This window comes from Brachyhypopomus gauderio, chromosome 2 (assembly GCF_052324685.1).
Source record: "Brachyhypopomus gauderio isolate BG-103 chromosome 2, BGAUD_0.2, whole genome shotgun sequence".
Lineage (NCBI taxonomy): Eukaryota > Metazoa > Chordata > Actinopteri > Gymnotiformes > Hypopomidae > Brachyhypopomus > Brachyhypopomus gauderio.
In genome coordinates, this window is record NC_135212.1 from 15,406,158 (window position 1) to 15,431,825 (window position 25,668).

Here is a 25,668-nt window from a genome sequence, read left to right on the forward strand (position 1 = left end):
AGCTTCAGTGAGACCCGTTGATTTGGAGCTACGTTACAGGATTATATAAACATTTCAGTTAAAGGTATGATGGCCTCAATGGAAAAATACTGGGTTAAAGTTCCAATGTATTATTTGACTTTAGAAAAAATCATCTACACTATATGGTGATTGTGTAGGATTTCACCAGTCACCAGTTATTACTTATGTGGAAAACAAGGACTCTGATTATATATAATATAATAGATTATATGATTTATGACCACTACCACTACAGTTACTACTGTTACTGTGTCCAGTGTTCCCCCTACCAGGCTCAGTTGAAAAGGTCCACTCCTGTCTTTTCGAAGCAATATCTATTCAGTATCCATCCATCCCTATCCACTAGACCTTGGTTGCACCATAATCCCCTCTGATTTAAACATCTGTTTCCATGGCCAAATGGAGCCCCTCATCTTTTGTGCATTCACCATTCATTCACCATTTCATCATGAAAAAGATAATTCATTTAAAAATGTTAAACATTGAAGTAGTTCTGTGAGTTCTTGTGGTTCTGTATCTAACCGCTGCCTTTACTAAAGAACAGAAGAGCTTGAATTGAAGAAAAATATTCTTCAATGATCCCTGGAGATTATTTTTAAGAGTATGAGTAAAAAGCACCTTGTGTTGTAACCTCTTTTATTATGAGACAAATTACCCAGGTACATAAGTGAGATGTGTGAACCATTTCAATCAAATGAGTGAGAGAAGTGACCCAGGTAAAGCAGTGCAATGAAGGAACCACGTAGAGGAGTGAGATGAGTGAATCTAGTACAGGAATGAGACAAGTGAACCAGGTAGAGAAGTGAGATGAGTGACGAATGGCAACAGTTACACCTGCTAAAACAAACCAGACCAAGTTAGTGGTCATAAGGGCTAGAGAATGTAGCTCTGAGACATGACTGAGCACCAGAAGACCACACCCGAAATCTCACAAAACCATTTAGAAATTACATCATGTAGCTTGTTTCCAATTCTTCCTAGTTATATTACTAATATAGTGACTGGGCACAGTGGTGGTCTGATAACACTGCAGGGCTATGAAAGGCTGGACAGGTCAGAGAGAATCTTGAGATAATTCCAGTCATGGGCATGATATCCAGGGACTTTCTGAAAATGTAAGATTTTCCCCTTATTCATGGACTTAATATAGTTTTGGAGTGTGAGAGTAAGGCAGAGGTGAAAAGGTCAGAGGTCAGTTAATGTCCTGCTGCTCAGATTCTTTAAATCCCAGGGAAGACAGAATGAGTCACAAGTGAAGATGAGGAGGAGGCGGGAGGAATAAGGAACGTCGAGGGACAGAGACAGGGCTGTGGGGACAGAGACAGGGCTGTGGGGCAAAAGAATCCATACAGCAGTAAAGTCACCCAGTGAGTGCAAAGTGATCCAGTGAATGCTAAGTGACAGTGAATATAAAGTGAGCCAGTGAATATAAAATAAAACAGTGAATATAAAGTGAGCCAGTGAATATAAAATAAAACAGTGAATATAAAGTGATAAAGTGAATATGAAGTGATCAAGTGAATCTAAAGTGATCCAGTGAATGCTATGCATGGTCATGCATATTCATAGCAATGAATATTGCATTAGATGTTTGTTAATGTTCAGAGTTTAGCAGTCTCACAGCTTCAGGGAAGAAGCTGCTTCTCACAGGACAAGGAGTGTGTGTGCAGGGTGGGTGAGACAACCTCCATGCGGATGACCCTCTTCTTGGGATCTGACTGTCCTCTGTGCTCCGCCCTCATCTGGAGGTGTAGGTGTTGGTGGGATCTGACTGTCCTCTGTGCTCCGCCCTCATCTGGAGGTGTAGGTGTCGGCGTTCCTCCCCACAGCAGTGCCGCCTCCACACCACACATTGATGCAGGAGCACGCGATGTTCTTCACCACACACCTGTAGAAGCCAAGACCGGAACACCTCACCTGCCTTAGGAAGTAGAGGCACTGGTGTGCTTTCCTGGTGAGACTGGCAGTGTTGTTACTCCAGGTGAGGTTGTTGCTGTTTGTAATACATCCAGCCACTGCTGTGCCATCTGCAAACTTTACGATATGGAAGCCTGGATGGACAGTTGAGCAGTTGTATGTGAACAGTGTGAACAGCAGGGAGCTCAGCACACATCGATGGGGGAAGCCAGTGCTGAGGATACTGGTGGAAGAGGAGATGTTAAGATGTTGAGATATTGAGATGTCGAGGACCTGCAGCCTGTTGGGCAGGAACTGGGGAACCATGACAGTGGATATGAAGTCCACAAAGACCATACAGACATAGGAATCCTTGCACTCCAGGTGGGTGAGTGCAGTGTGGACTAGTGAGGAGACTGCATCTTCTGTGAATAAGTCCTCTGCATATCGATGCAGGTCCCCCATGACGTTGATGGTGGCTTTGATGTGGAACATTGCCAGTCTTTCAAAGCACCAAGAGTGTGTTTGTATGTGTTTGTATGTGTGTGTGTGTGTGTGTGTAAGAACATGAGGTTAGTCTAGTGCTTGTGTTAACAAGAAGATCCCTCCTGGTGTCGGATGGAACCTTCAGTGTTTATTGATGTTCTGGAGTTCACTGTGGAAAGCTGCACCCCTGAGCACAGACACCATCTCACCCATCTTACAAACATCTTTACCAACCTGTCTTGCATATTCATATGGAGTAGTATTATTTTACAATATTCACACATCCCAGCAACAAGGGCCCAGTCAACAACAATTTAGCCAGTTAGGCTGATCTTACATGGAAATGAGACAGGTGCCAAACCCACCAACAATATACGGTAAGTACAACAGCATGTCATCAGGTAGGATAGCAGTATGTGTTTGGTACCTTGGCCAAACTTTAGGTAGTCCACGTTTGAGTTTGTGCAAGTTCTTCAAGTCTGTCATGGAAATAAGATGTATTATTGTGAATCAAAAAGAATCACATTGATGGTATTTTGTAACACAAAATGTGTGTGTGTGTGTGTGTGTGTGTGTGTGTGTGTGTGTGTGCAGCGACCCACAAACACGCCCCCCTGTGTGATTCACTCACAGGTTCATGTCTTTGTTCAGAAAACGAGAATGTGTGTTTTGTCTGCTGCTCCTCACTCAGACACCGCCAACCTCACCCAAGTGATGTCAACCTACATGCCTCCACAGGGCATAGATGTACCTGATAGCATGCCCCCACACGCTGGAGTGTTTGAGTCCATTCTGATGAGCAGTTATAGACATGACTAGCCCTACAAAGAGCCCACGGCCCTCTTACTGAACAAAATAAGCAAGTGTGAAAATTTGTTTTTTCATAAAGGGGGAAAATGTATGGTGAGAAACAGAGCTGAGTTGGTTGTCAAAAAATCACCATCACCTCATAACTAAAACGTTGCCTCTGCTTCCTAACCAGTAGTGAGGCCCCACAAGGTGGCAATTAGCCAGCAAATGCTGACCATGACCACATCTGGATCCTGTACTGTTAAACACTACAACTGGGTCTGATTGGTTGCACAACAAAAGAAAGCAGCAGAGGCCGCCCTCCTAACACAGTATTCTGTTTCTTTAGCACAAAAGGCTTGCTGTGATCCCTCTTAAAAGGGTTGGCTGTAGTTTGTTTGGGGTGTTGCTGACTGGAAATTAAAGTGAGACCGTCTGTTTAATGCAGAGTGCCTACAGATTCATAGGTGGGCTTTTATCTTCATACTCATACGAAGACAAACAGGCTAGAAGGTGCTGGCACAGATATTATCTCTACCCTGCGGTTCTCTATACTCAGATGTTGCACTTGTGCAGTAGAGGCACATGACTCTGGTTCCTCCTAACCCTGTACAGGAATGTCACCATGGGGTTTTTATAGAAAATAAACACATACAAAGTACACAAACACACTAAGCACACAAACACTAAACAGACAAATAATCTTCACTATAGCAATGGAACAAGTAATTGTGTGATCAACGTTCTGACTGTGACTGTCATAACAGTTTTTGCTCACACACTCAAAAACATAATTTGTGATGTGTTTGAACATGTACCCACAGCTGTTCACACTACCTGCCCCAGTTATCAATGCTAGAGGAAAGGAGGGTGAGAGAAGGGGTGAGTTTAAATTCCTTAAACTCATAAAAGCATTTCATCTTTTGAATATAAAATGATAAGAAGACATGTCTCCTGTTTATACATGAATTTGTTAAAATCTCAGCACAATGTGTTCATAACTGCCACCTTTAAGCAAAATATTTGAACAATATCTTCCTATCTGTATCTTTATATCTTCCTGTAACAAATCCTATGTTGTGTATTCAGTTGTGTGTATAATCACGTGTGTGTGTAATACTCATTACATATGTGTAATATTATATATGTGTAAAATTATATATGTGTAATATTGTTTGTGTGTGTATGTGTGTGTGTTTTGTATAAATATTAATATTAAGAATTTTGTTAATTGCTTTGGCAAAAGTTCTTAATTGTACTTCATGCCAATAAAGTTATTTTAATTCAAATTTGAATGACAAAAAGAAAGCGAGAGAAAGAAAGAAAGAGAGAGGGAGGGAGGGAGAGAGTGAGTAAGGCTGAGGAAGTAATGGTCTAGTGGGAGGAATCCTGGCATGGGGGACAGACGTGTGACGAGGGCGGTGCTGTGGTGGGAAGAAGAGGGGAAGGTAAAAAACAGACGCACAAGCAGACAGAGTTGACTAGAGGTCTGGAGAAGGTGGACTGCACCCACAGCGGAGAGAGGCTCGTTTTCTACAGGTATGAACACTTTCTTTTACGGCCTATCATAACCACCGCTGTGACAGGTAGCTATGACAACCATCATGACAAAAATAAATCTCAGTTAGGGTTTGTCAGAATGTCCATCTACTAGTTGATGTGTGTTGCCTTTGTTGTGGAAATAATCCTAAACTGCATCCATACTCTTTTTTAGTAAATGTTTGATGAACCTAAGAAAATTATTCAAATTTTGAAACTTTTATACCCAGATAATGGGGACTCTCTATCCTTTGTGATATGTAGCCAGGTTCCCACGGAAACAACCTGGCTCTGGGCCAGGGGGGGGTTGAGGATAAAGTGTGGGGTATGTGGCGGGGGGCTGTGGGGAAAGCTAGAGCAAGAATAGACTTCAATGTTTACTGCTCTGCCTGTTTGCACAAGTTACATAAGCCCATCTATGGGAAGAGACACAGAGTCCATTAAAAACAGCCAGCACTTAAGGAAATATTACCATCCAGACAACTCTATTTGAGTTTTCGGTGTTGCTTTTGATTTGAACTCACATGGGTTGAAGTTGAAAGAGGTTTGATTAGATCTGCACCTTCAGTTGTTCATGGTGGATGAGTAGTCCAACACTGACCTGATGTTGGGTCGGTTCATTGCTCTTCCACCTGTCCACACACACATTCCTTCTTTATGGGATCAGCTGGTTAGAACTAGCACAACTAGCTCTGATGGTAACACTTCTGTCAGAAAAATATAGAGCTCTTCGAGAATTACAAAAGCACACAAACCACTCAAACCACATTAAGAGTGGCTCGTGTTCAAAGGCATGAATGGCTCAACAAGATGAATAAAGATAAAATTACTCACAATAATCATGTGATTTTAGTTCCTTTGGAGGCTTAACCTACTGGTTCTAGACATTTGGTCTCATACAGTAGTTTTTAAGGCACTGATTTATGTTTCAGCTATTTGTTGCAGGTTGTTATGGTAAGGGTTCTGACCACCTAGTTATGGCCTCTGAAACCCAGTGTGATTGACTCATCTAAGGTAGTTAATATCTGTCACGGTGAGGCGGCCCCCTACCGGTCGCCTCCGTCCACAGCGGCTGTTGTTGTTGTTGTTTTGTGATGTCGTGTGCGTCCCTCAGGTGGGCGGAGCCCATGATCCGTCTCACCTGAGGGTCGTTTGTTTGCCTATATATGTCTTGTCTTTGTACCAGTTGACCGCTGGTCATTATATCCTTAATTTGGATCTATTGCACGGGTTTTGGTTTGCACACTTTCTATTAAACCATCCTTTTTCCCTGAGACTTGGCGTGATCGCTTCCATTTATTTTCGCTCACCCTACCCGTCAAAATATCATTTGAGCTATTTTCCATAATTCTTTTGTGTAATTTTGAGGGAATCAACTTGCCAAATAGACTGAAACCATACAAAATTCATCAATTAAAATTTTTGAGTTCACAGAGGGAGAGAGACTCAATAACTAACTTTCACTTTTATAAATTTTACAGAATCAAGATGTTTGGGATGTCAAACTTTACACTCTTCCTGCTGGTCTTTGTGGTTGACTTCATGTGGGCTGCCTCCGTGAGCCCCTTAACGCCAGACATTCCTGTAACGAAAACACGCATCTTCTACATCCCTGACATTGATGATGACTACCATGAAGAAACATCAGAACCTCCGAATCATCCCCGGCTGCCTGGGGAAACTACAACCCTTTTCATCCCTCAGGAGTGTGATTATGACCCCTGCGTAGTTCATGAGGTCCCATGCTCTGAGATCTCCACCCGGACCAAGTGTTACTGCCCAGGGCTTACAGGCCCACAGGAGCTCCCACTACCTCCACAGTTGCGTGAGGTCAAACAGGAAACATCTGGGGAGGTGCATGTGCACTGGTGTGCTCCTCTGTCCACAGTAACACAATACAGACTGAAGGTTGAAGGAGGAGAGAGCCTCCCTCCTGTATTCGGGCAGTTTTCTCGTAACGGAACGGTGCGGGGCCTGAAGGTGGGGTCCCGGCTGTGTGTGGTAGCAGTAAACGATGCCGGCTTCAGTGTGGAGACAGAAACATCTTGCATCCGGTTCATGCCACAGGAGCTGAAGCAGGGAGCCATCAGGGCTGGGGTGATCGCTGGCTGCATCGGACTCCTGGCGCTGTTGTCACTGGTCACACTGCTGTTGTGGCGACGGAGGTCTTGTCGGAAGGGTCGGTCCTTGAACGGGGATGGACTCGGAAACCCTTCATACACCACCAACGAAACCCTGTGATAGGAACGAGAAACACCGACATGCTGTGGCTGGACACAGTAACACAGTAACAGGACAGTGAAGGAGGCAGTAGAGTAAGAAACTATAGAAAAAGCCTTATTGGTTACATAGATTTCCAAAATAATAAGTTTTTAAGCTTGTTCAAGTTCAAGTTCAAGTTCAAGTAGTTTTATTGTCAATTCTTGTTGTTCTTAGAGTTTAATTTATGGAGCTGTAGCACAAGGAAAGTCTCCACTTGTTTCTATGAAGCCGTATTGTTCTTAGTTGTACAGACACTGCTGGTTTAGAAGTCATGTACATGAAATGTTTACATAACGTCTTTTGGACTGTTTTTGCACAACTAATATTTTAACAAAATAAATTTCATTGCATTTGTTGAACCAAATGATTTGAGTTGATCTGAAAAAAATATTTTAACAGAACTTAATAAAGTGTGAACTTAAGGGAAATTGGTTCTTGTGTTGTTGGTTGGGTTGTATTTGAAGTGGTACAGGTGGGGTGCACTAGAACAAGTGGGTGCACTGGTGCAGGTGTGCTGAACTGGTACAGGTGGGACACACTGGTTCAGGTGGAGTGCACTGGTACAGCTGGTGCAAACTTGTACAGGTAGGGCACACTGGTACAGGTGGGTACCATATTTTTACAAAATAAAAGTCAAAAAGATGAAAACAGTGTGTTAAAATACATTGAACAATGTATTAAAACACATTGTACATGTATTTAACCAGCAAACATAAAATACAAATGAAAGGACCAGAATGATGATGATCAGAGTTTTCACAGAAAACAAATGACCCATTATGACCCATATGGGACTATGAGATCATTTATTAAACAGCGCATGCAGCAGCAGATGTTGTTTTATGTATCCAGCAATACATGTATGTCTTAATTTCTGCTTGTAGCAGTAGGTTACATGTATATATCTCCATGTGGTCTTATCTAATCTCTATGTGCATCATTGCCATGTAATTTTGTCTGGTTTGTTTCCAGTTGTCCCTGAAATAACACAAAATAAGAATAAAATAAGAATACATTACAGTATGTAATGAAAATGAAGTAATGCTTAAAAATACTCACCAGTTAACCAATTTTTACTTAAGAATTTAACTACACTTCAGCATATCTGTAACTCCAGCCTCAACGTTACAACATGTAGGCTAACTTGTATCCTGATGGCTGATCAAAGATGGCGCTATTGTTCCTGTTTCAGTTTTACAGGGATGCTTTGGTGTTTGAGTTATTTCAGTACAGCTAGCAGTACTAAAACATATTACTGTATGTAAGATATGTATACATATTTGTATTCGTGAACCATAATATTTATATAAAACTTTAAACGCGTTTAAATACGCTTATGCAATGTAGAACTGTTATTTCTGTTTGTTAAACACCAGCCTTCGCATGAATAAAATTGAACAGGCGGTCTGCCTGTTCATAATGTTCATAATGTATGCTTCGTACACAAGGTCGTCTTGGCACGATTCGTACTGCTCGTTATCTTGAAAGAATAAAAGCAGTTTTAGATTTATGTGTTATTTACCTTACAGTAAACCGCAGTTTTACAGTTGCGTCTCAGTTAAAGAGATGTGCTTTCCGTTGTATGTCTTTTATTTTGAAAGCAGGGATTACACTCTTGCTGCTGCCCGCTTCACTGCGTTGTGCTAGGCAGATCAGCGCTGAATAATTACACACAGATCCTCTAGCTAAAGAGGTTGATGGAAACTCAAAACTGCTGACATCGGGTTTTGTTCTCTTGTCGTCGTATATATGTAACTACATCTGGGACGTATAAAACTATTTTAGTACAATGTCAGCACCGGATTTTACGAATCTCAACCCCTCCGTCAATAACTACAACATGAACCCAACGCAGAACGGCGGCGGAGCTACAGCCCCTTATCAAAACGGTACGAGCTTAGCCTGCTAGCAGCTATCGATATACCAGCGGAGTAATGTCCTCCTAATACTACCGTTAGCGGAGTAATGTCCTCCTGATACCAACGTTAGCGGAGTAATGTTCTCCTAACACTACCGTTAGCGGAGTAATGTCCACCTAATACTACCGTTAGCGGAGTAATGTCCACCTAATACTACCGTTAGCGGAGTAATGTCCTCCTAATACCAGCGTTAGCGGAGTAATGTCCTCCTAATACCAGCGTTAGCGGAGTAATGTCCTCCTAATACCAGCGTTAGCGGAGTAATGTCCTCCTAATACTACCATTAGCAGAGTAATGTCCTCCTAATACCAGCATTAGCGGAGTAATGTCCTCCTAAATACTGCCGTTAGCAGAGTAATGTCCTCCTAAATACTACCGTTAGCGGAGTAATGTCCTCCTAATACTACAGTTAGCGGAGTAATGTCCTCCTAATACTACAGCTAGCGGAGTAATGTCCTCCTAATACCAGCGTTAGCGGAGTAATGTCCTCCTAAATACTACAGTTAGCGGAGTAATGTCCTCCTAAATACTACAGTTAGCGGAGTAATGTCCTCCTAATACTACCGTTAGCGGAGTAATGTCCTACTAAATACCATCGCTAGCGGAGTAATATCCTCCTAATACCATCGCTAGCGGAGTAATATCCTCCTAATACCATCGCTAGCGGAGTAATGTCCTCCTAATACCAGCATTAGTGGAGTAATGTCCTCCTAAATACTACCGCTAGTGGAGTAATGTCCTCCTAAATACTACCGTTAGCGGAGTAATGTCTTCTTAATACTGCCTTTAGTGGAGTAATGTCCACCTAAATACCAGCGTTGGTGGAGTAATGTCCTCCTAAATACCGGCGTTAGCGTAGTAATGTCCTCCTAATAACGGCGTTAGCGTAGTAATGTCCTCCTAATAACAGCGATATACAAATCCCCACCCCGCTCAACAACTTACGTTCGCCACCCCAACGCTCAACAACTCACGTCCCCCCCCCCCCCCCCCCCCTCAGCAATTAACGTTCGCCACCCCCCGTCAACAACTCTCACACTCTGACATGAATCCAAAACTTGAGAACCCTGGCGTTAGTGAAGTAATGTCCTAATACCGACGTTAGTGGAATAATGTCCTCATAATACTGGCGTTAGCAGAGTAATGTCTTCCTTAATATTGGCGTTAGCGGAGTAACGTCCTCCTAAATACCGGCGTTGGCGGAGTAATGTCCTCCTAAATACCGGCGTTAGCAGAGTAATGTCCTCCTAAATATCGGCGTTATGGAGTAATGTCCTCCTAAATACCGGCGTTAGCAGAGTAATGTCCTCCTAAATATCGGCGTTAGCGGAGTAATGTCCTCCTAATACCGGCGATAGCGGAGTAAGGTACACCTAAATACTGATGTTAGCTGAATAATGTCCTCAGATACTGTAGCTAGCCATCTAGCTAGCTCCCCAGGCTGGTGATGTCCACTTTAGTTTGTTACGGTTAGCTAGCTAGGTACCTTTATTAGAATGTTTCATTCATTTGTAATCTTTTAAATAATGATAACTATCTAGCTAGCTGGCCAGTTGATATATTGGTGCTGCTGTAGATATGTGTGTGTGACTGATAAATGCTCAGCTATAACACCGGCTAGCTCGGTGATAACTGCTTTCTTGCACTGCACTTGCTACCTGGATAGTAGGGCTGCACGATTAATCGTATTTTTATCGTTATCGCGATGTGAAGTTTCACGATAAACACATCGACAGAGCCACGATAACTCCTTGAACAGCAAACTCAAATTGCATTATCCTTGTCCAGCAATAGAGGGAGCTATTCGCGCTGCAGACTATGATCACGTGACATAAGTAGGCAAGAGGCAGAGTGAGGTGAAAACGCTCATCAGACATGCGATTTGGTTTAAGCCTGGTTTACACTTGATGCGGCGTGAGGGTCCGCGAGGCGAAAATAACGTAATCACGGTGGCTTCGCCCGTGCACGATGGCCTCAAGCACTATCGATTCACGAGGTCGTGCACCTCTCGAATTTTGTATGTTCGCGCACGCCGTGTCTCAGCGCAATGAGTACAGTCATGTTTGCAGGGTTCATACACCTATACAAGGTGGAATTCAAGCACTTGTACGTCACTTTCAAGGTCCATTTCAATAATTCCCAGCACGTTAAACTTAATTGAGTTAAATATTTATACATATACTCCAAATGATTCGAAATAATTCGCTTTTTTATCACATGATTTAATGGTTGTTTATTTTCAAAACGCCCAATCTTAACGTTTTCACGTTCTCTCATGTTTCGTCCTGGAATTACAAGAGGCTCGTATTTGTTAACGTAATACAAGAGAACTGTTCAATCAGACAGATATTTGTTGTGAAACGAAGTAGTTACAATTTCAAGCATTTTCAAGTACTTTAGCCTAAATTCCAGCACTTTCAAACCTGAAACACAAAGCAACATTACAATTCGTCATAAATGTTCATTCCCCTGTTGTTGAGGGGTGTTGAGTATACTACTAGGCCTACATATCGTTTCGGACAACACTGCAAAGAATGTGACACGGCAAGATTAAACGCTTCCGCCGTTCGCGGAGGTTCAAATTGCATTATCGTACCGTAGAGTTGCGCGCTATGGTCACTCATGAAAGTATGAGTAAAAACATTACACAGTAAAAAACAAAACAAATTAACGTGCTGCTGTTCTGAGAGACACTACATTTCTGTATTTTAATCTTAATTTATCGTGATTCACCTCGATATCGGGATATCCAACAATGTTATCGCACATTGCAATTCTAGTCCATATCGTGCACCCCTACTGGATAGTTAGTTGGCAACATCCAGCTGCGGCACGTAAATGTAAGAAGTAGGGGTGCGCGATATGGACTAGAATTGCGATGTGCGATAACATTGTTGGATATCCCGATATCGATGTGAACCACGATAAATTAAGATTAAAATACAGAAATGTAGTGTCTCTCTGAACAGCAACACGTTAATTTGTTTTGTTTTTTACTGTGTAATGAATCCAGAATAATTCCAAATATTTTGCAGGTTTATTCAACAATAGATTCAATCTAGGTTTATACTTTCACGAGTGAGCGACTCCGCACACCTCGTTAACCTCCGCGAACGGCGGAAGTGTTTAATCTTGCCGTGTCACATTCTTTGCAGTGTTGTCCGAAACGATATGTAGGCCTAGTAGTATAAAAAAACACCCCTCAAATACAGGGGAATGAACTTTTACCTGACCAATTTTAATGTTGCTTTGTGTTTCAGGTTTGAAAAGTGCTGGAATTTAGGCTAAAGTACTTGAAAATGCTTGAAATTGTAACTACTTCGTTTCACAACAAATATCTGTCTGACTGACAGATAGGTGGCGAGTGTGAAATAGAGATAGGTGGCGAGTGTGAAATGGAGACAAATTAAGTATTATATCGCGATCGATTCTTAGTGTTGACTTGTAACTTCCGCAGTAGCCCAACTCAAAAGTAGCCCAAAAAACCGCACCTCGCGGCCCCAGAATTTTTACCCACGGCTGGATTTTCAAACAAGCCCAATTTGGCGTGAAAACCGCGAACCTGGCAACTCTGCCTCACTCTGCCTCTTGCCTACTTACGTCACGTGATCATAGTCTGCAGCGCGAATAGCTCCCTCTATTGCTGGACGAGGATAATGCAATTTGAGTTTGCTGTTATTCAAGGAGTTATCGTGGCTCTTTCGATGTGTTTATCGTGAAACTTCACATCGCGATAACGATAAAAATACGATTAATCGTGCAGCCCTAGTAAGAAGATTGCAATTATAATCTACTTAGCAGATGTATCTTAGGATAACTATGTAGTTGCAATAGCAGATGTATGTTATGTCTGTGGTTGTGATAGCAGACGTAGCTCTCTTATCTTTGTAGTAGCACACGCATCTTAGCTCTGCAGTTGCGATATCACACGTGTCTTAACCTCATTAGCTCATTGGGTTACTCACTTGTGCTGTATTTATTGAGTGTTTTATGACACGAGGTCGCCTCCAGTCTCTGAGTCAAATTTATGTTAATACAACTAGATAACCTGTTTTCTTAATAATTTTTAAACATCCCATCCATACAAAATTTGCTTGTTTTGCACAGGCATCAGCAGCCAGCTGTTTTGAGGCTGATCTTCGTTTGAGCTCGACGGTCAGATACTCTCCTCTCGTTACAACGCCGTAGTCAAACTTGCAGTTTGCTCTGCTAGGATTGTTTAGGTATTTGCCAAACACGCTACTCAGATATTTGTCTCTGGATTTACCTCTGGATTTGGGGCAGTCATGGCCTGGTGGTAGGGAACTGGTCTTGTGACCGGAGGGTCGTGGGTTCGATTCCCAGACCTGAGGCCATGACTGAGGGCTAGGGCTAGGGCTGCCAACCGCTCTGGGCACGTGTGATCCACAGCCCCCTAGTAATTACTGTGTGTGTTGGGTGACTGGGTGTGTGTGTGTGTGTGTGTGTGTGTGTGTGTGTGTGTGTAATTGCACAGATGGGTAAAAAGCAGGGGACAAATTTCAATTGCGGTGAAAAAAATCACAATTGACAAAGTATGGCACATTTACATTTTACCTGCCCCAGAAAATTTTCAATATTATGCAATTGATGTCCTGCATCCTAATAAATCTTCACTGTCCGGAGAGACAGAGGATTTAATCCAGTAAGGATTACGTAGCTGTGTTCTATGTTCCTATTAATATTCTGATTGCTAATTTCTAATGGTGTACGGATAATGTATTTATAATGACCGACAAATTCCTCCAAGGTATCTTCCTCGATGATTACCAGGATACTTTGGCCTCTAGTGCTAATGCATACAAAGTTTGGCCCATTTAAACCCAAAGGTCCGAGCAGACGTTGCACTTTGATCGGATGTTGCAACACTGGTAGCTCACTTGTCCTGCCAGTCAAAATGATATAAAAGTTGATGGCATCTCGACTCATTTTGACCGCTAGACATTTTTCCTTTTTGGCCTTTGCATGCCAGTGAAAATCAGATCTGGGTTTTTTTTTGTTATCATTGTCATTATACTGTAGATATAAAACTTTATTTTCCATTTGGCAGGTCCAGGCCAGACACTCCCAGCCATGTATCCTGCTACAAACTACTACACTGGACTTCCCCAGCAGGGTTACCCTGCCATACCGGGTCAGTTACCCCCACCGCCCATCAAAGCCTCACCGATGAACACTGACTACAGCGCCAACTACTACCACAACAGTCACTCGCATCCCGGGACGGGGCCGGGTGTAGGACCCACCCCTTACCCACCTCGCCCAGGCCCCCAGCCTCCGGCCCAGCCTCCTTCCACCGCTGCTCAGCCTGACTCTGGAGCTCCACAGTACCTGTCAGCATCGTTCCAGCAGCCTGCCGGTTATGCTCCTGCTAGCTACTACGGACCCCATTACAGTGCCTCCCAGCAGGGCCAGCAGCCCACACTGGTGCCTGCGTCCAGCGGCGGGAATCCTGCCTTCCCCATTGTGTCCTACCCATCAGGCCCTGGGAGCAGCCAGTATGGAACGCTAAGGTCATCCCAGGGGGCTGTAGGGCAGACGCCCATACCTGCTATGATTCCACCATCAACCCATAGTGCTTTGCGGCAGCAACAGTATCCTCAGGGCAATGAGGCCACATCCACACCAGCGCAGCAGGGGTACGGAGCCCCGCCCCTCAACCAAATGGCCACTGTCAATGGCCAGTCAAGTGCAGGTGGGCGGGACTTGGATCCAACTGGAACGAAAATCTTCTACAGTCAAAATATATCAGTTTTACTCTGATATAATCTTCATTTTACGTGCTTCTAAATAGATTTTATAATTGATTATATTTAATTTTTTACAGCAATTGTTATGGATGGAAATGTTAAACTAAAATACTGTTTATTTTATACTCTGCTCTCTGTTGATTTTAACAGTCAGTCATATCTTATTGTCTCTCTTCAGTTCAACAGTGCTATGACCAAACCCCCCCAGCCCCCGCAGGGCCTCATCACAGTGGCACCAACCCCAGTTTGGAGGGCCGTGTTGGGGATGGCCCCCCCTCGTCAACACCCTCCACCTCCGTGCACTCCTCACCAGGCCGCCAGCAAGGTGAGTGCGCCCCCAGAAAGAGCTTCAGCCCCCATGTCCATGGTTTAGCTTTTCCTCACGCTCGCCCCCTGGTGGCCACTGCGCTGCACACCTATTACTATTCCTCCTGTCCCAGCTAGCGGGTGAGACTGACAGGTCTGCAGCGCAGGGGCCCAAGGCGGCCGCGGGCCGAGCCCACTGCTCTGAGATCTGCCCCCGCAGAAGCTCCGGCCCCCACGTCCTTCACACGGTGGTCCTGTGTCTGCATCGTTTTTGCCCATTGCTTGGTGTGACTTTGTGTGACTGTGTTTGAGTACCATCATTGATTAAGTTGTTGGTTCTGTTGGTGTAGTCTCAGCAGAACCGGTGACTAAAGCTTCATTCTGGCCTCCACTGGGCTCCATGACGTCTTTGTGTTTGCGTCTACGGCACTCCGACACCCTCCTGTTTGCCCTTCATCATCGCTGCTTTCCTCATCCTCCTCCAGCTCACACACATGCAAAGTTTGACTGTTAGATGGACGTGTTTTTGTCTCATTTGTCCACACATGTCTAGAGTGTCTGTTTTATTTTTCTGTATTTATCTAGAACAGTGGGCATAATGCCAGTCCTGGATTACACTGTTATGATTCATTCATTTTCTCCCTGACCTCCCACGTGTGAGTCTACATGCTGGCTTGTCCAACCCTTTGAGAACCCCCCCCCAACCCCCCAAATCTAGAGCCTGTCTGTGTGTGTGTCTGTGTGTGTCTCTCTGTCTGTGTGTGTCTCTGTGTGTGTGTGTGTGTGTGTGTGTGTGGTCTTGTTGTTGTAGTCCCATCTCTACCTGCTCCATGTGTCTCAGTCCTGATCCTCCTCTTCATCTCTCATCCTAAAGTTCCCACTCCCACAGTACTGGTCCTACACTAATACATACAACCACAGTGGTAATAGTAACCCTGATGAGTTATAAAGGGACTGCAGGTTTAGGACTTATTTCTTTGCTCTCACAGTACTAACTTCCTTTTTCTCACACACTCTCCCTCTCATTAATTCACTCTCTTCTTTTCTCTTCTACTGTGTCTCTCCCACTGTCTCTAACTCGCTTTCCCTCTGTCCTGCTGTCTCTCTCCTCTCACCCCTCTCTCTCTCTCTCTCTCTCTCTCTCTCTCTCTCTCTCTCTCTCTCTCTCTGCCTCTCTCTGCCTCTCTCTCTCTCTCTCTTTGCCCTCTCCCCCTCTCCTGTCTGTCTCTCTCCTGTCTGTCTCCCTGGTCTGATGGTTGGCTGTGCTGTATTTCAGGACTCCTGTATGGTGGATATGAGGAGACTAGCGCTCCTAGTTCATCTGCAGGGTTGCCAGGTGACCACTCCTCATCCAGCTCTGACCACGAAGACGAGGATGAGGAGGATGAGGAAGCAGGTCTGCTCTTGCTTTTTTTGCCCCCTTTCGCATCCCCAATCCCAGGAACCATGACCCCATGACCCCAGGAACCATGACCCCACTCACTGTGACCCCGAGTCCTCAGGAGGACTGGATAGGTTAAAGGTTATCTTTGTTTTCTGTTCCTTAATCCTATTAGCTCAATAAACATCCGTTTCTCAAAAGCAACAGCCTGACATTACACACGCACTCTCACACACACGCACACACACACACACGTTTTTGTGTGTAGCCTTCAGTGAATACCAGTTCTCTCTGTAACAGCTTGCAGACTGTGGCCCTGTGCATTAACAGACATGCTATGTTCTCCGTCTTCTCATCTGCTCATATGCTTAGGACTGTCAAGGTGCGTGCGTGCGCGTGTAAAGTCTTATTAAGACCAAGCACGGAAACTTGAATTCCTACTGAGCAGGTTTTTGTAAACAAGTCTTTACATGAAAATGTCTCTTAACGGCGTGAATGTTCTCACAAACCTCAGTAAGTGCAATCAGGAGTGGGGGATGTTTTACTATCAGTCCTGATATCTGCGTAACCTCTATTGCCTGTTTGTGTGTGAGTTTTGAGCATTTTATCTTATGTTAATCCAAATGAAGTATTTGGTTGTGTGAAGGGATTATCTTAGATTTATATTGAACTCAGTAATGAGTGTGTGTTCATGCTGGGAGTGTAACTCTAGAGGGAGGCAAGCCCACCCTAACCACTAACCCTAGCCCAGACCATAGTCTCAATCTTCACATACACAGTTCTTGGCTAGTTCAGTTTCTTAACACCCAGCTGAGTTTTGAACTGCCTATAATATGGACGAGTGAGTGAGTGAGTGAGTGAGTAAGTGAGTGTGAGTGTGTGAGAGAACGAACAGGGTTGGCCTTCTGAGGGACCCTGGAGCAGAACTGCTGTCACATGTTATTGGTGGATGGTGTAAGTCTTTGAAGGTGTTGCCTGTTTAAATTCTCACTTGTGTGTCTCTCTTGGGTTCGGTTCCCTGCTATATTGAGCTGAGCCCTAAGGGGACTGTCTGACTTGTCAGGCCAGGGCTGTAGTATAATCCTGCCTTTAATCTCCAGCTGATCCAGCTTGAGGGCCCGTGCTGAGGCCCAGGGTGTGTTCAGTAGGGAATCTGTGTTAAGTCTTGGACCAGGTGTCAGTGTGCTGACACAGTTCTCCTCTTTCGGTTTCTACTCTTTAATGAAGTCTCTAATGCACTGAAGACACAGATTTAGACTGGTGTAACTAGAGCTTAGCCAATTGGATCTCGCTCTCTCTCTTTCACTCTCATTGTACTCAATCCAAAAGAGTTTGAGAGTGCAGTTTCGCATCTTGCATTTAGACTCACCCCTCCGTGCCATTTTGAACCAGAGAGGTCTAACCTTTGCTAGTGGGCTCCTGCGGGCTTCTTAAGCTCAGATGGTTGGTTTGTGAGATGTGGTTGAGAGATGTGAACTAATGGACTAATGTAGATTACAACAGATGGGTTTTAATCTGGAGATGAGGACTGGCAGGTGGTGAACACTGGAGCCAGTAGAATGAGGTGTGATGCCTTCCACACTGACGGAAGCAGGCGGGAAACTCCTCGCTCACACACTCCAGTGTGGTTTGCCATGCTTTTCAAAAGACTAGTACTGTCTAAGTGATGCTGAACAAAACTAACACAGAAGACTAACAGAAGACTTTGAGCACATGGCAAGAACACACTGTACTAACACACTGTACTAACACACTGTACTAACGATGATTAGAGGCCAGTGAGCGTGGGAGAACACTTCCAGTTCTGGGTTGTGTGGGGCACTTTCACACACATGCATATATTGAAGATGAAGATATTGAAGAGGAACATATTCTCCTCTTGACATGCTGCCTTCCTGCAGTTTCCTATGTGTGTGTGTGTGTGTGTGTGTGTGTGTGTGTGAGAGAGAGAGAGAGAGAGAGCGAGCAGTGATGATGAGAGCAGACGGAGTGCTGTGTTCATTATTAATATGTTGCTTTTTACAACACACGTCACACAACAGCTTTGCAAATGTACAAGTCCAGATCCCTGATGATCAAGCCGAAGGTAACAGTGGCAAAGAGAACCTCCCTGTGTGGGATTTAGGAAGATCCCTCAGGAGGAGCCAGACTTCCAGAAGGATCCCATCCTCCACTGGGCGGCCCAGCTAGTAACCAGTGTGCTGTAGTGTAGTTCAAGTCGCCACTTCAGTGTTGTTGTGCAGCCTCAGTTACTCCGCTGTGTTTGATGTGGGTGGGCTGGTTCTGGTTCTGATATGGCACCCTCATATCATCTACTGGATCATCATCTGGCAGCATCAGTTTGTCTGCAGGACCACAACATGTTCTGAGATGCTTTGTCACCGATGAGCAGGTCTAGTCCAGTGTTTGAATCAGCTCTACAATACCGTTCAAGTAAAACAGAGATGTAGGTTAGATCTGAAAAGATGGAGACCACATGAACATGCGCAGCAGACGTGCCAGGGAGCAGGATCATCTACATGAAGAACTGAAAGCACCAGGGGGCTCTACAGTCCAGAGGGGCTCCGAGACTCTGCATTCCACCCACATCATCACCACAAACCCGAGTGAACATCTGAAGAGACTGGACGACAGCATCAACGCCTCAGATCACCACAAAACTCTACGACCAGGGACCACATGTTCTGCACCTTAATATGTGGAAAACTAACTGAAAGCTTGAGAAAATGTAGAGTGTCTAACTGTGTGTATCTGTATGTGTGTTCACAGGTGGAGACAGTTCATCCACCACCACAGGTAGTGCGTCCCCTGTTCCCAACAGCTACGAGTCCTTGGAGGGAGGCACCTACCCAGGTACCATCGGATTTCTCCCGATTAGTGCTTTTGCACAGCCATCTAGGAATTCTGCACGTTCCTATTGGAAGATCAACCATACTAATTTACATAATGGGAAGAGAAACCCACAGAGCTTCAGTAATATTCTTCTCTCTTCCAGGTTCCCTTCCACCTCTCTCCTCCTCTGTGCCTCCTACTGCTGACCCCTCCAAACAAGCCCCGCCCTTTGGCTACAACTATCCAGCCATGCAGCCAGGTTATCAACAAAGCCCCACCCTCAGAGCAGACTCCTCCCCATCACACCCCACACCCAGAGCAGACTCCTCCCCATCACATGGAGGGTACAGTGGTCCTGGATATCAGCCGTATTCACAGGTAACATCTAGGCCTGTCGTGATCATTACACGATCGCATGAGCGTGATTCTATAAGCCAACTGCGATGATTTGCACTTTTATCACAATTATTTTCTATACTAATTTAATTTCAGACGCACCAAACTCAAAACGAATTTGGTGCACATAGTTGCTATAGATACAGAACATCTCTGTTCCATCACAGGTGAAGCAGTAGAGTAGTGTTAGGGTTAACTCTATGGTTAAAACTCTTTGACCTTTACCCTTTGCCTGAGCCCTAATGTAACCATAACATGTTTTGTTTATTTATTTATTTATTATTTTTCCTCAGTTCACTGTTGTTTGTCACAAGGGTTGTTTGTTATAGTAATGATTATAGTAAAAATCACACATTGTTGATTGTAAGAGGGTAGTGACAAAATTAATAACTCCTCCTCTTTCTTTCCAGAACCAGAATCGAATTATGTAATTATTATGTTTAATTTTGTAACACACGTATAGCAAACACTGAATTAATATGGTTGCATTTCCTACTGGGTGTTTGTTGACTTTAGCTGTATGTACCAGTTGACCACTGGAGCAGCAAAGTCAGGTTCTGTATAGCAGCAATGTTACCAGTAACACCATTAACCGGTAACCAGTAACACCATTAACCAGTAACACAATTAACCCGTCTGTGTGTGTGAGGGCTAGCAGGACAGTGTAACTATGGAAATGAGAGTAAACAGCTGAGCCTCTGTTAGTTTGTTTTGCTTGACTATGATGGGCAGGCAGCAGTTATTAATAATAATAATAATAATAATTAATATATTTAATTATATTTAATAATATAATTAATAATAATAACTTTATTTGTATAGCACCTTTCATACATAAAATGCAGCTCAAAGTGCTTCAAAATAAAATTTAATAAAACAAAGATATACAACAATAAGTAATTTAAAACAAATAAAACAATTAAAAAGTAAATATTTAATGAAATATCAAATCATTAAAATGTAAAAATAAAATATAGAATAAAATAAACATAAGAATGAAAATAAGAATACCAGTCAATCAATTAAAATTAAAAAATTTTTTTTTTTTTAATTAAAAATGATCTAATAAAAAGCTAGGTTAAAAAGAAAGGTTTTAGCTGCTTTTTAAAACTAGTGAGACTCTGTGCCTGACTAATATTAACTGGTAAATAGTTCAGATTTTTGGAGTGTAAAAACAGAAAGTTGCTTCACCAGTCTTTTTGTGCTTCATCCTGGCAATGTTAAGTAAACCAGCTACTGATGATCTTGGTGCACGATTTGGAACATAATCTGTCAGACATTCCGAGATGTATGTAGGTGCTAACCCATTAAGAGAATTTTAAAATCAATCCTGAATGATACAGGTAACCAATTAAGTGAAGCTAAAGCAGGCGTTATATGTTCTCTCTTTTTTGTGCATGTTAAGACTCTGGCTGCAGCGTTCTGAACAAGCTGTAGTCTGTCAATTGTGGTTTTAGGCAGTCCAGTAAATAATGCATTACAGTAGTCTAATCGTGAAAAAACAAAAGCATGGATCAGTTTTTCAGCATCTTGCAGATTGAGAAAGGGTCTCACTCGCGCTACATTTCTTAAGTGGAAGAAGGCTGTTTTGGTGACATTATCAATGTGAGATTTAAAAGTTAAGATTTCTAATTTGATCTTTCGATTTTGGAGCCAAACTTCCCAATTTATTTAAAAATTGTTCTCTCTGCTTCATTGCCAATTATAAGAATTTCAGTTTTATCTTTAATTTTAAAAAATTATCATTCATCCCATTAATTATACTTGATAAACAGGTTGTTAATTTAAGGCACTTGCATCATTTGGCTCTACAAAAATATATAATTGTGTATTGTCAGCTTAGCTGTGATACCTGACTCCATGCTTTTTAATTACATGTCCTAATGGAAGCATGTACAAGGAAAACAGAAGTGGGCCTAACACAGAACCCTGTGGAACACCATATAGTAAATCATATTCCTTGGAGCGGTGGTCAGCTATGCTAAGTATTTTTGACCCTTAAGATAGGAATTAAACCACTGTAAAACATTTCCAAACTGCTACCCAGGTTTTCAGATGATTTAAAGGAATGTCATGATCCACTATATCAAATGCTGCACTCAAATCCAAAAGTATAAGAATAGAAACCCTGTTTTTATCAACATTAACTCCCAGCTCGTGTAGCTAATTCCACTGCAGCAGTTAGCTCGTGTAGCTAATTCCACTGCAGCTGTTACCACAGAAATGGGGTTGGGGGCATGACAAATGAATTGAGTGACAGGAGGTGATGTAGTTGGCCCTTTATCCATCTGTAGCTGTGACCCCACTGGTTATGAAGTCCGCTCCTTTCTCTGTGGTTTGGATGTGTGCAGTCGTTCCCCAGTCTGTCTCAGCTGTCGACGGCGCTGGGGGGTCTGAGCGGAGTTTCAGAGCAGGAGGTGGAGGGGCTGCGACCTGTGAACCTGCTGCAGGAGAGGAACCTCCTCCCGCCCAAGCACGACGCTCCGGCCGAGCCAAACCTCAGCAGTGACCTTCGCAAGATGAACTGCAGCCCAGAGTAAGCAAACAAAGTGTGGGTGTGTGTGGGTGTGGGTGTGAGTGTGTGAGCTATAATCTCTCTCTCTCTCCCTCTCTCTCAGTACGTTCCGCTGCACTCTCAGGAGTGTTCCTCAGACTCAAGCACTGTTGAATAAAGCCCGTCTGCCTCTGGGCCTCTTACTGCACCCTTTCAGAGATCTGACGGTGCGCCTGCTTCACACCTGCACACCTGCACACCTAGCCCTAGCCCTAACTCTAACTCTAGCCCTAACCCTAGCCCTAGCACTAGCCCTAGCATCAGTGTCACCAGATGTGCTTTAGATAACATAGAATCACTTAGGACCTCATTTCCTTCGGGATCAATAAAGTATTAATTAATTCAATCACACCTGTTTACATAAGCTAGGATCACACCTGTTTTAGAATAGCTTGGATCACACCAGTTTAGAAGAGTTAGAATCACACTAGTTTAGATAAAATAGGATCACACCTGTTTAGATAAGATAGGGTCACACTTACAAATGAGAATTTAACTATCACTAATTTGAACCTAAATGTAAGTTCTCACCTGCCGCCCCTTGTAGCAGCTGCCGGTCATCACCTCCAACACCATCGTGCGCTGCCGCTCGTGCAGGACATACATCAACCCGTTTGTGTCTTTCCTGGACCAGCGGCGCTGGAAGTGCAACCTGTGCTACCGCGTCAACGATGGTAAGATGCACGAGTTGGTCAGTGACGCTGTAGTAGTGCTCGGCGGTATACCGGTGCGCACCGAAAACCGGTGTTATTTTTGTTATCATAAGAATTTTTCATAAACCGGCCACACCGGTTTAAATAGCCTTCACGTTTCTGGAACTCAGTACGGTCGTTAATTCTCAAGGGATGATTTTTATTGCTGTGCCGCTAAGCACACATGCAACAGAGCGCAAATCTAGCTTGCTGAAAATGAGGGACGTTCTGAACCACAAATTCTACAAAACATTGAAGTAAAAGATGATGCCCCAAAGGAACTTTTGCCAAAGAAAGGAGCCATGTCCATTGTCAGGAAGTACCGTATTTTCTCTACTATAGAGCCGCACCTACAAAGTTTTTTTTTTAAACGGAAGATGTATAAGCCGCACCGGGCTAAAAGCCGCATATATCTACTGAACTGAATACATTTAACTGAACTGATCAGTTTCTGAACGGTGCCTGTAGCATTTCACGTGTGACAGTTTTAGCTTTCAGCTGGTGTTGTGGCGAATTCCGACTCCCCTCGTTTATCCGCATAAAGACGATACAGATTATATTGTCGATTTACATTTCTATGCATAAATAAGAGCTAGACTTTAATTATCCATCACAGCAAACAGCACGACATTATCTATGTCCAAAGATACACTGGCTCAAGAGTGTTAATTATTTTAAATAAAACACACTGGCTATACTGAAGTTCACCTCTGACCACATGACTTCGCAGTATTACAGCAGTATTATGTCTAAATATCTAGTTAGGACAAAACTAGAGTGCTCAATGAACTAAGTTATAATCACTGTAACTCCCGAATATCATCTGTAGCGTCTTTATGCATGTGCAAACGAGGGGAGTCTGAATTTGGCACAACACGTTAGTTTGAAAAAACTTCTCCATCGTGTCTGCTGCTTACATGTGCTAAATGAAAATGAGCACTTTCTTCTTTGATTTACAACTTTCTGCTCCATTCCTGATGGGTGAAGAAACATCTACAAAAAAGCCACACCTCATTAAGTCGCATGTTTCAAAGCGTGAGAGAATAAGTAGTGGTTTATAATCTGGAAAATACGGGTAGCAATTGCGGGGGCTCCGCTGTGGCTTGTCGAGGTCGCGTTCCGCTTTTCAGCGCTGTTTTTTGCGCTGTTATGTTTGTAGGGTTCATCCACCTTTACAAGGTGGAATTCAAGCACATGTACAGCATTTTCATGGTCCATTTTCCAGCACCTTCAGCTTAATTAAGTTATACAAATACTCATATGGTCAAAATGATTCGAAATAATTTGCTTTTTATCACATTAAAAGAGATTAAAAAATAAAAGGTATTTTTACTGCAACTGTCATGCTATATGATTCATTCACTACTTTAGTGCTACCATTTGAAAACTGATCATGTGGGGCCATGCAAATCTGTATTACATGTAATACTTAGGTGGAGACATTTTTCTAACAGTGGAATAGGGTACTCTTAACCACTCGACTGCAGTAATTCTTTTTGTAATCAATGCGGTTAACACATCATGCATGGGGGGAAAAACCGTCAAATACCGTGAAACCGATATAATTTTGAAAAGAACCGTGATATAGAATTTTGGTCATACTGCCCAGCACTACGCTGTAGTACAGTAAGACACATGTGGGTCTGTGACACTGTAGTACAGTAAGACACATGTGGGTCTGTGACACTGTAGTACAGTAAGACACACGTGGGTCTGTGACACTGTAGTACAGTAAGACACACGTGGGTCTGTGACGCTGTAGTACAGTAAGACACACGTGGGTCTGTGACGCTGTAGTACAGTAAGACACACGTGGGTCTGTGACGCTGTAGTACAGTAAGACACACGTGGGTCTGTGGCGCTGTAGGCCTGTGCAACCCTCACTTCCTCACCAGACGTCCCGATTGTGTGCTGTGTGTTTTTGCCCTACAGTTTCCGTGGCTCTCCCAACCAGTGTGAGGGGCATTAAACTGTTTATCAGTTATCTAGAGACACACACACTGTCAGTTTCACAATGCGAGTTTGGAGATTTTCAACATATAAATCTGATCTGATTCATTTCCCCTCTCCACTCTCTCCCACTCTCTTATAAACTCCCCCACCCCGTCTCTCTCTCCCTGTCTCTCCTCCTTGTCTCTGTCAGTTCCTGATGAGTTCATGTATAACCCGGTCACACGGTCCTATGGTGAACCCCATAAGAGACCAGAGGTGCAGAACTCCACTGTGGAGTTCATTGCCTCCTCAGATTACATGGTGAGTGTGTGCGTATGTGTATGAAACTGTGATGGTGTGTACACATGTACCTCTACCTTTCTCCTAGAGGTCAGAGGTTAATAATGGCTCTCTCTATATCTCTTTATATCACTTCCCCTATAGCCTATAGCTATCTATCTCTATCTATCTATCTATCTATCTATCTCTACATAGCTATCTCTCTGTCTACCTCTCTATATCTTATACTATATATATATATATATATATATATATATATATATATATATATATATATATATATATATATATATATATATATATATATATATATATATATATATCTGTCTGTTTCAGTTTATTTCAATGGTGCTTTACTGTCATAACAAATATGCACATTTGTATTGCCATCACAATTCACATTAGTGAATCACATATATAATAAATATAATAAACAACTATAGTATAACTGCTACCGGTAATAGCAATAACAAAATTATAATATTAATAACAATAATTCTGAAAACATTATTATAAAAACTCTCCCTCCCGCTCTCTGTCTCTCTCCCCGTCTCTCTGTGTCTCTCTGTCTCTGTGTCTCTCTCCCCCACTCTCT

At 43.2% G+C, this 25,668-nt stretch overlaps 2 protein-coding genes across 4 annotated transcripts in view; both read left to right on the forward strand.

The window, feature by feature from the left end:
- Nucleotides 1–4,587: 4,587 nt before the first annotated feature.
- LOC143489456 (LRRN4 C-terminal-like protein) lies at nt 4,588–8,294 on the forward strand. The gene is made up of 2 exons (XM_076988509.1): nt 4,588–4,731; nt 6,213–8,294. Exon 2 carries the CDS (start codon nt 6,220–6,222, stop codon nt 6,970–6,972), a length of 753 nt encoding a protein of 250 aa, XP_076844624.1. The 5' UTR covers nt 4,588–4,731; nt 6,213–6,219; the 3' UTR covers nt 6,973–8,294.
- A 312-nt stretch (nt 8,295–8,606) lies between these two features.
- The window catches only part of sec24b (SEC24 homolog B, COPII coat complex component), a 28,289-nt gene continuing 11,227 nt past the window's right edge, over nt 8,607–25,668 (forward strand). The window contains exons 1-11 of one of the 3 annotated variants that reach the window (XM_076988496.1): nt 8,607–8,882; nt 13,020–13,135; nt 13,981–14,625; nt 14,859–15,005; nt 16,263–16,382; nt 19,137–19,220; nt 19,363–19,577; nt 21,947–22,131; nt 22,214–22,316; nt 22,697–22,823; nt 24,985–25,094. In XM_076988496.1, the coding sequence (XP_076844611.1) occupies nt 14,004–14,625; nt 14,859–15,005; nt 16,263–16,382; nt 19,137–19,220; nt 19,363–19,577; nt 21,947–22,131; nt 22,214–22,316; nt 22,697–22,823; nt 24,985–25,094 (1,713 nt within the window). In that variant the 5' untranslated portion in view covers nt 8,607–8,882; nt 13,020–13,135; nt 13,981–14,003. The remainder of the gene's footprint in view (nt 8,883–13,019; nt 13,136–13,980; nt 14,626–14,858; nt 15,006–16,262; nt 16,383–19,136; nt 19,221–19,362; nt 19,578–21,946; nt 22,132–22,213; nt 22,317–22,696; nt 22,824–24,984; nt 25,095–25,668) is intronic. The other 2 variants (XM_076988481.1, XM_076988488.1) reach the window with 2 other exon arrangements.

Excerpts from the sequence above, each read along its gene's own strand:
- LOC143489456 (XM_076988509.1), top strand. The coding sequence starts at position 6,220 with ATGTTTGGGATGTCAAACTTTACACTCTTCCTGCTGGTCTTTGTGGTT.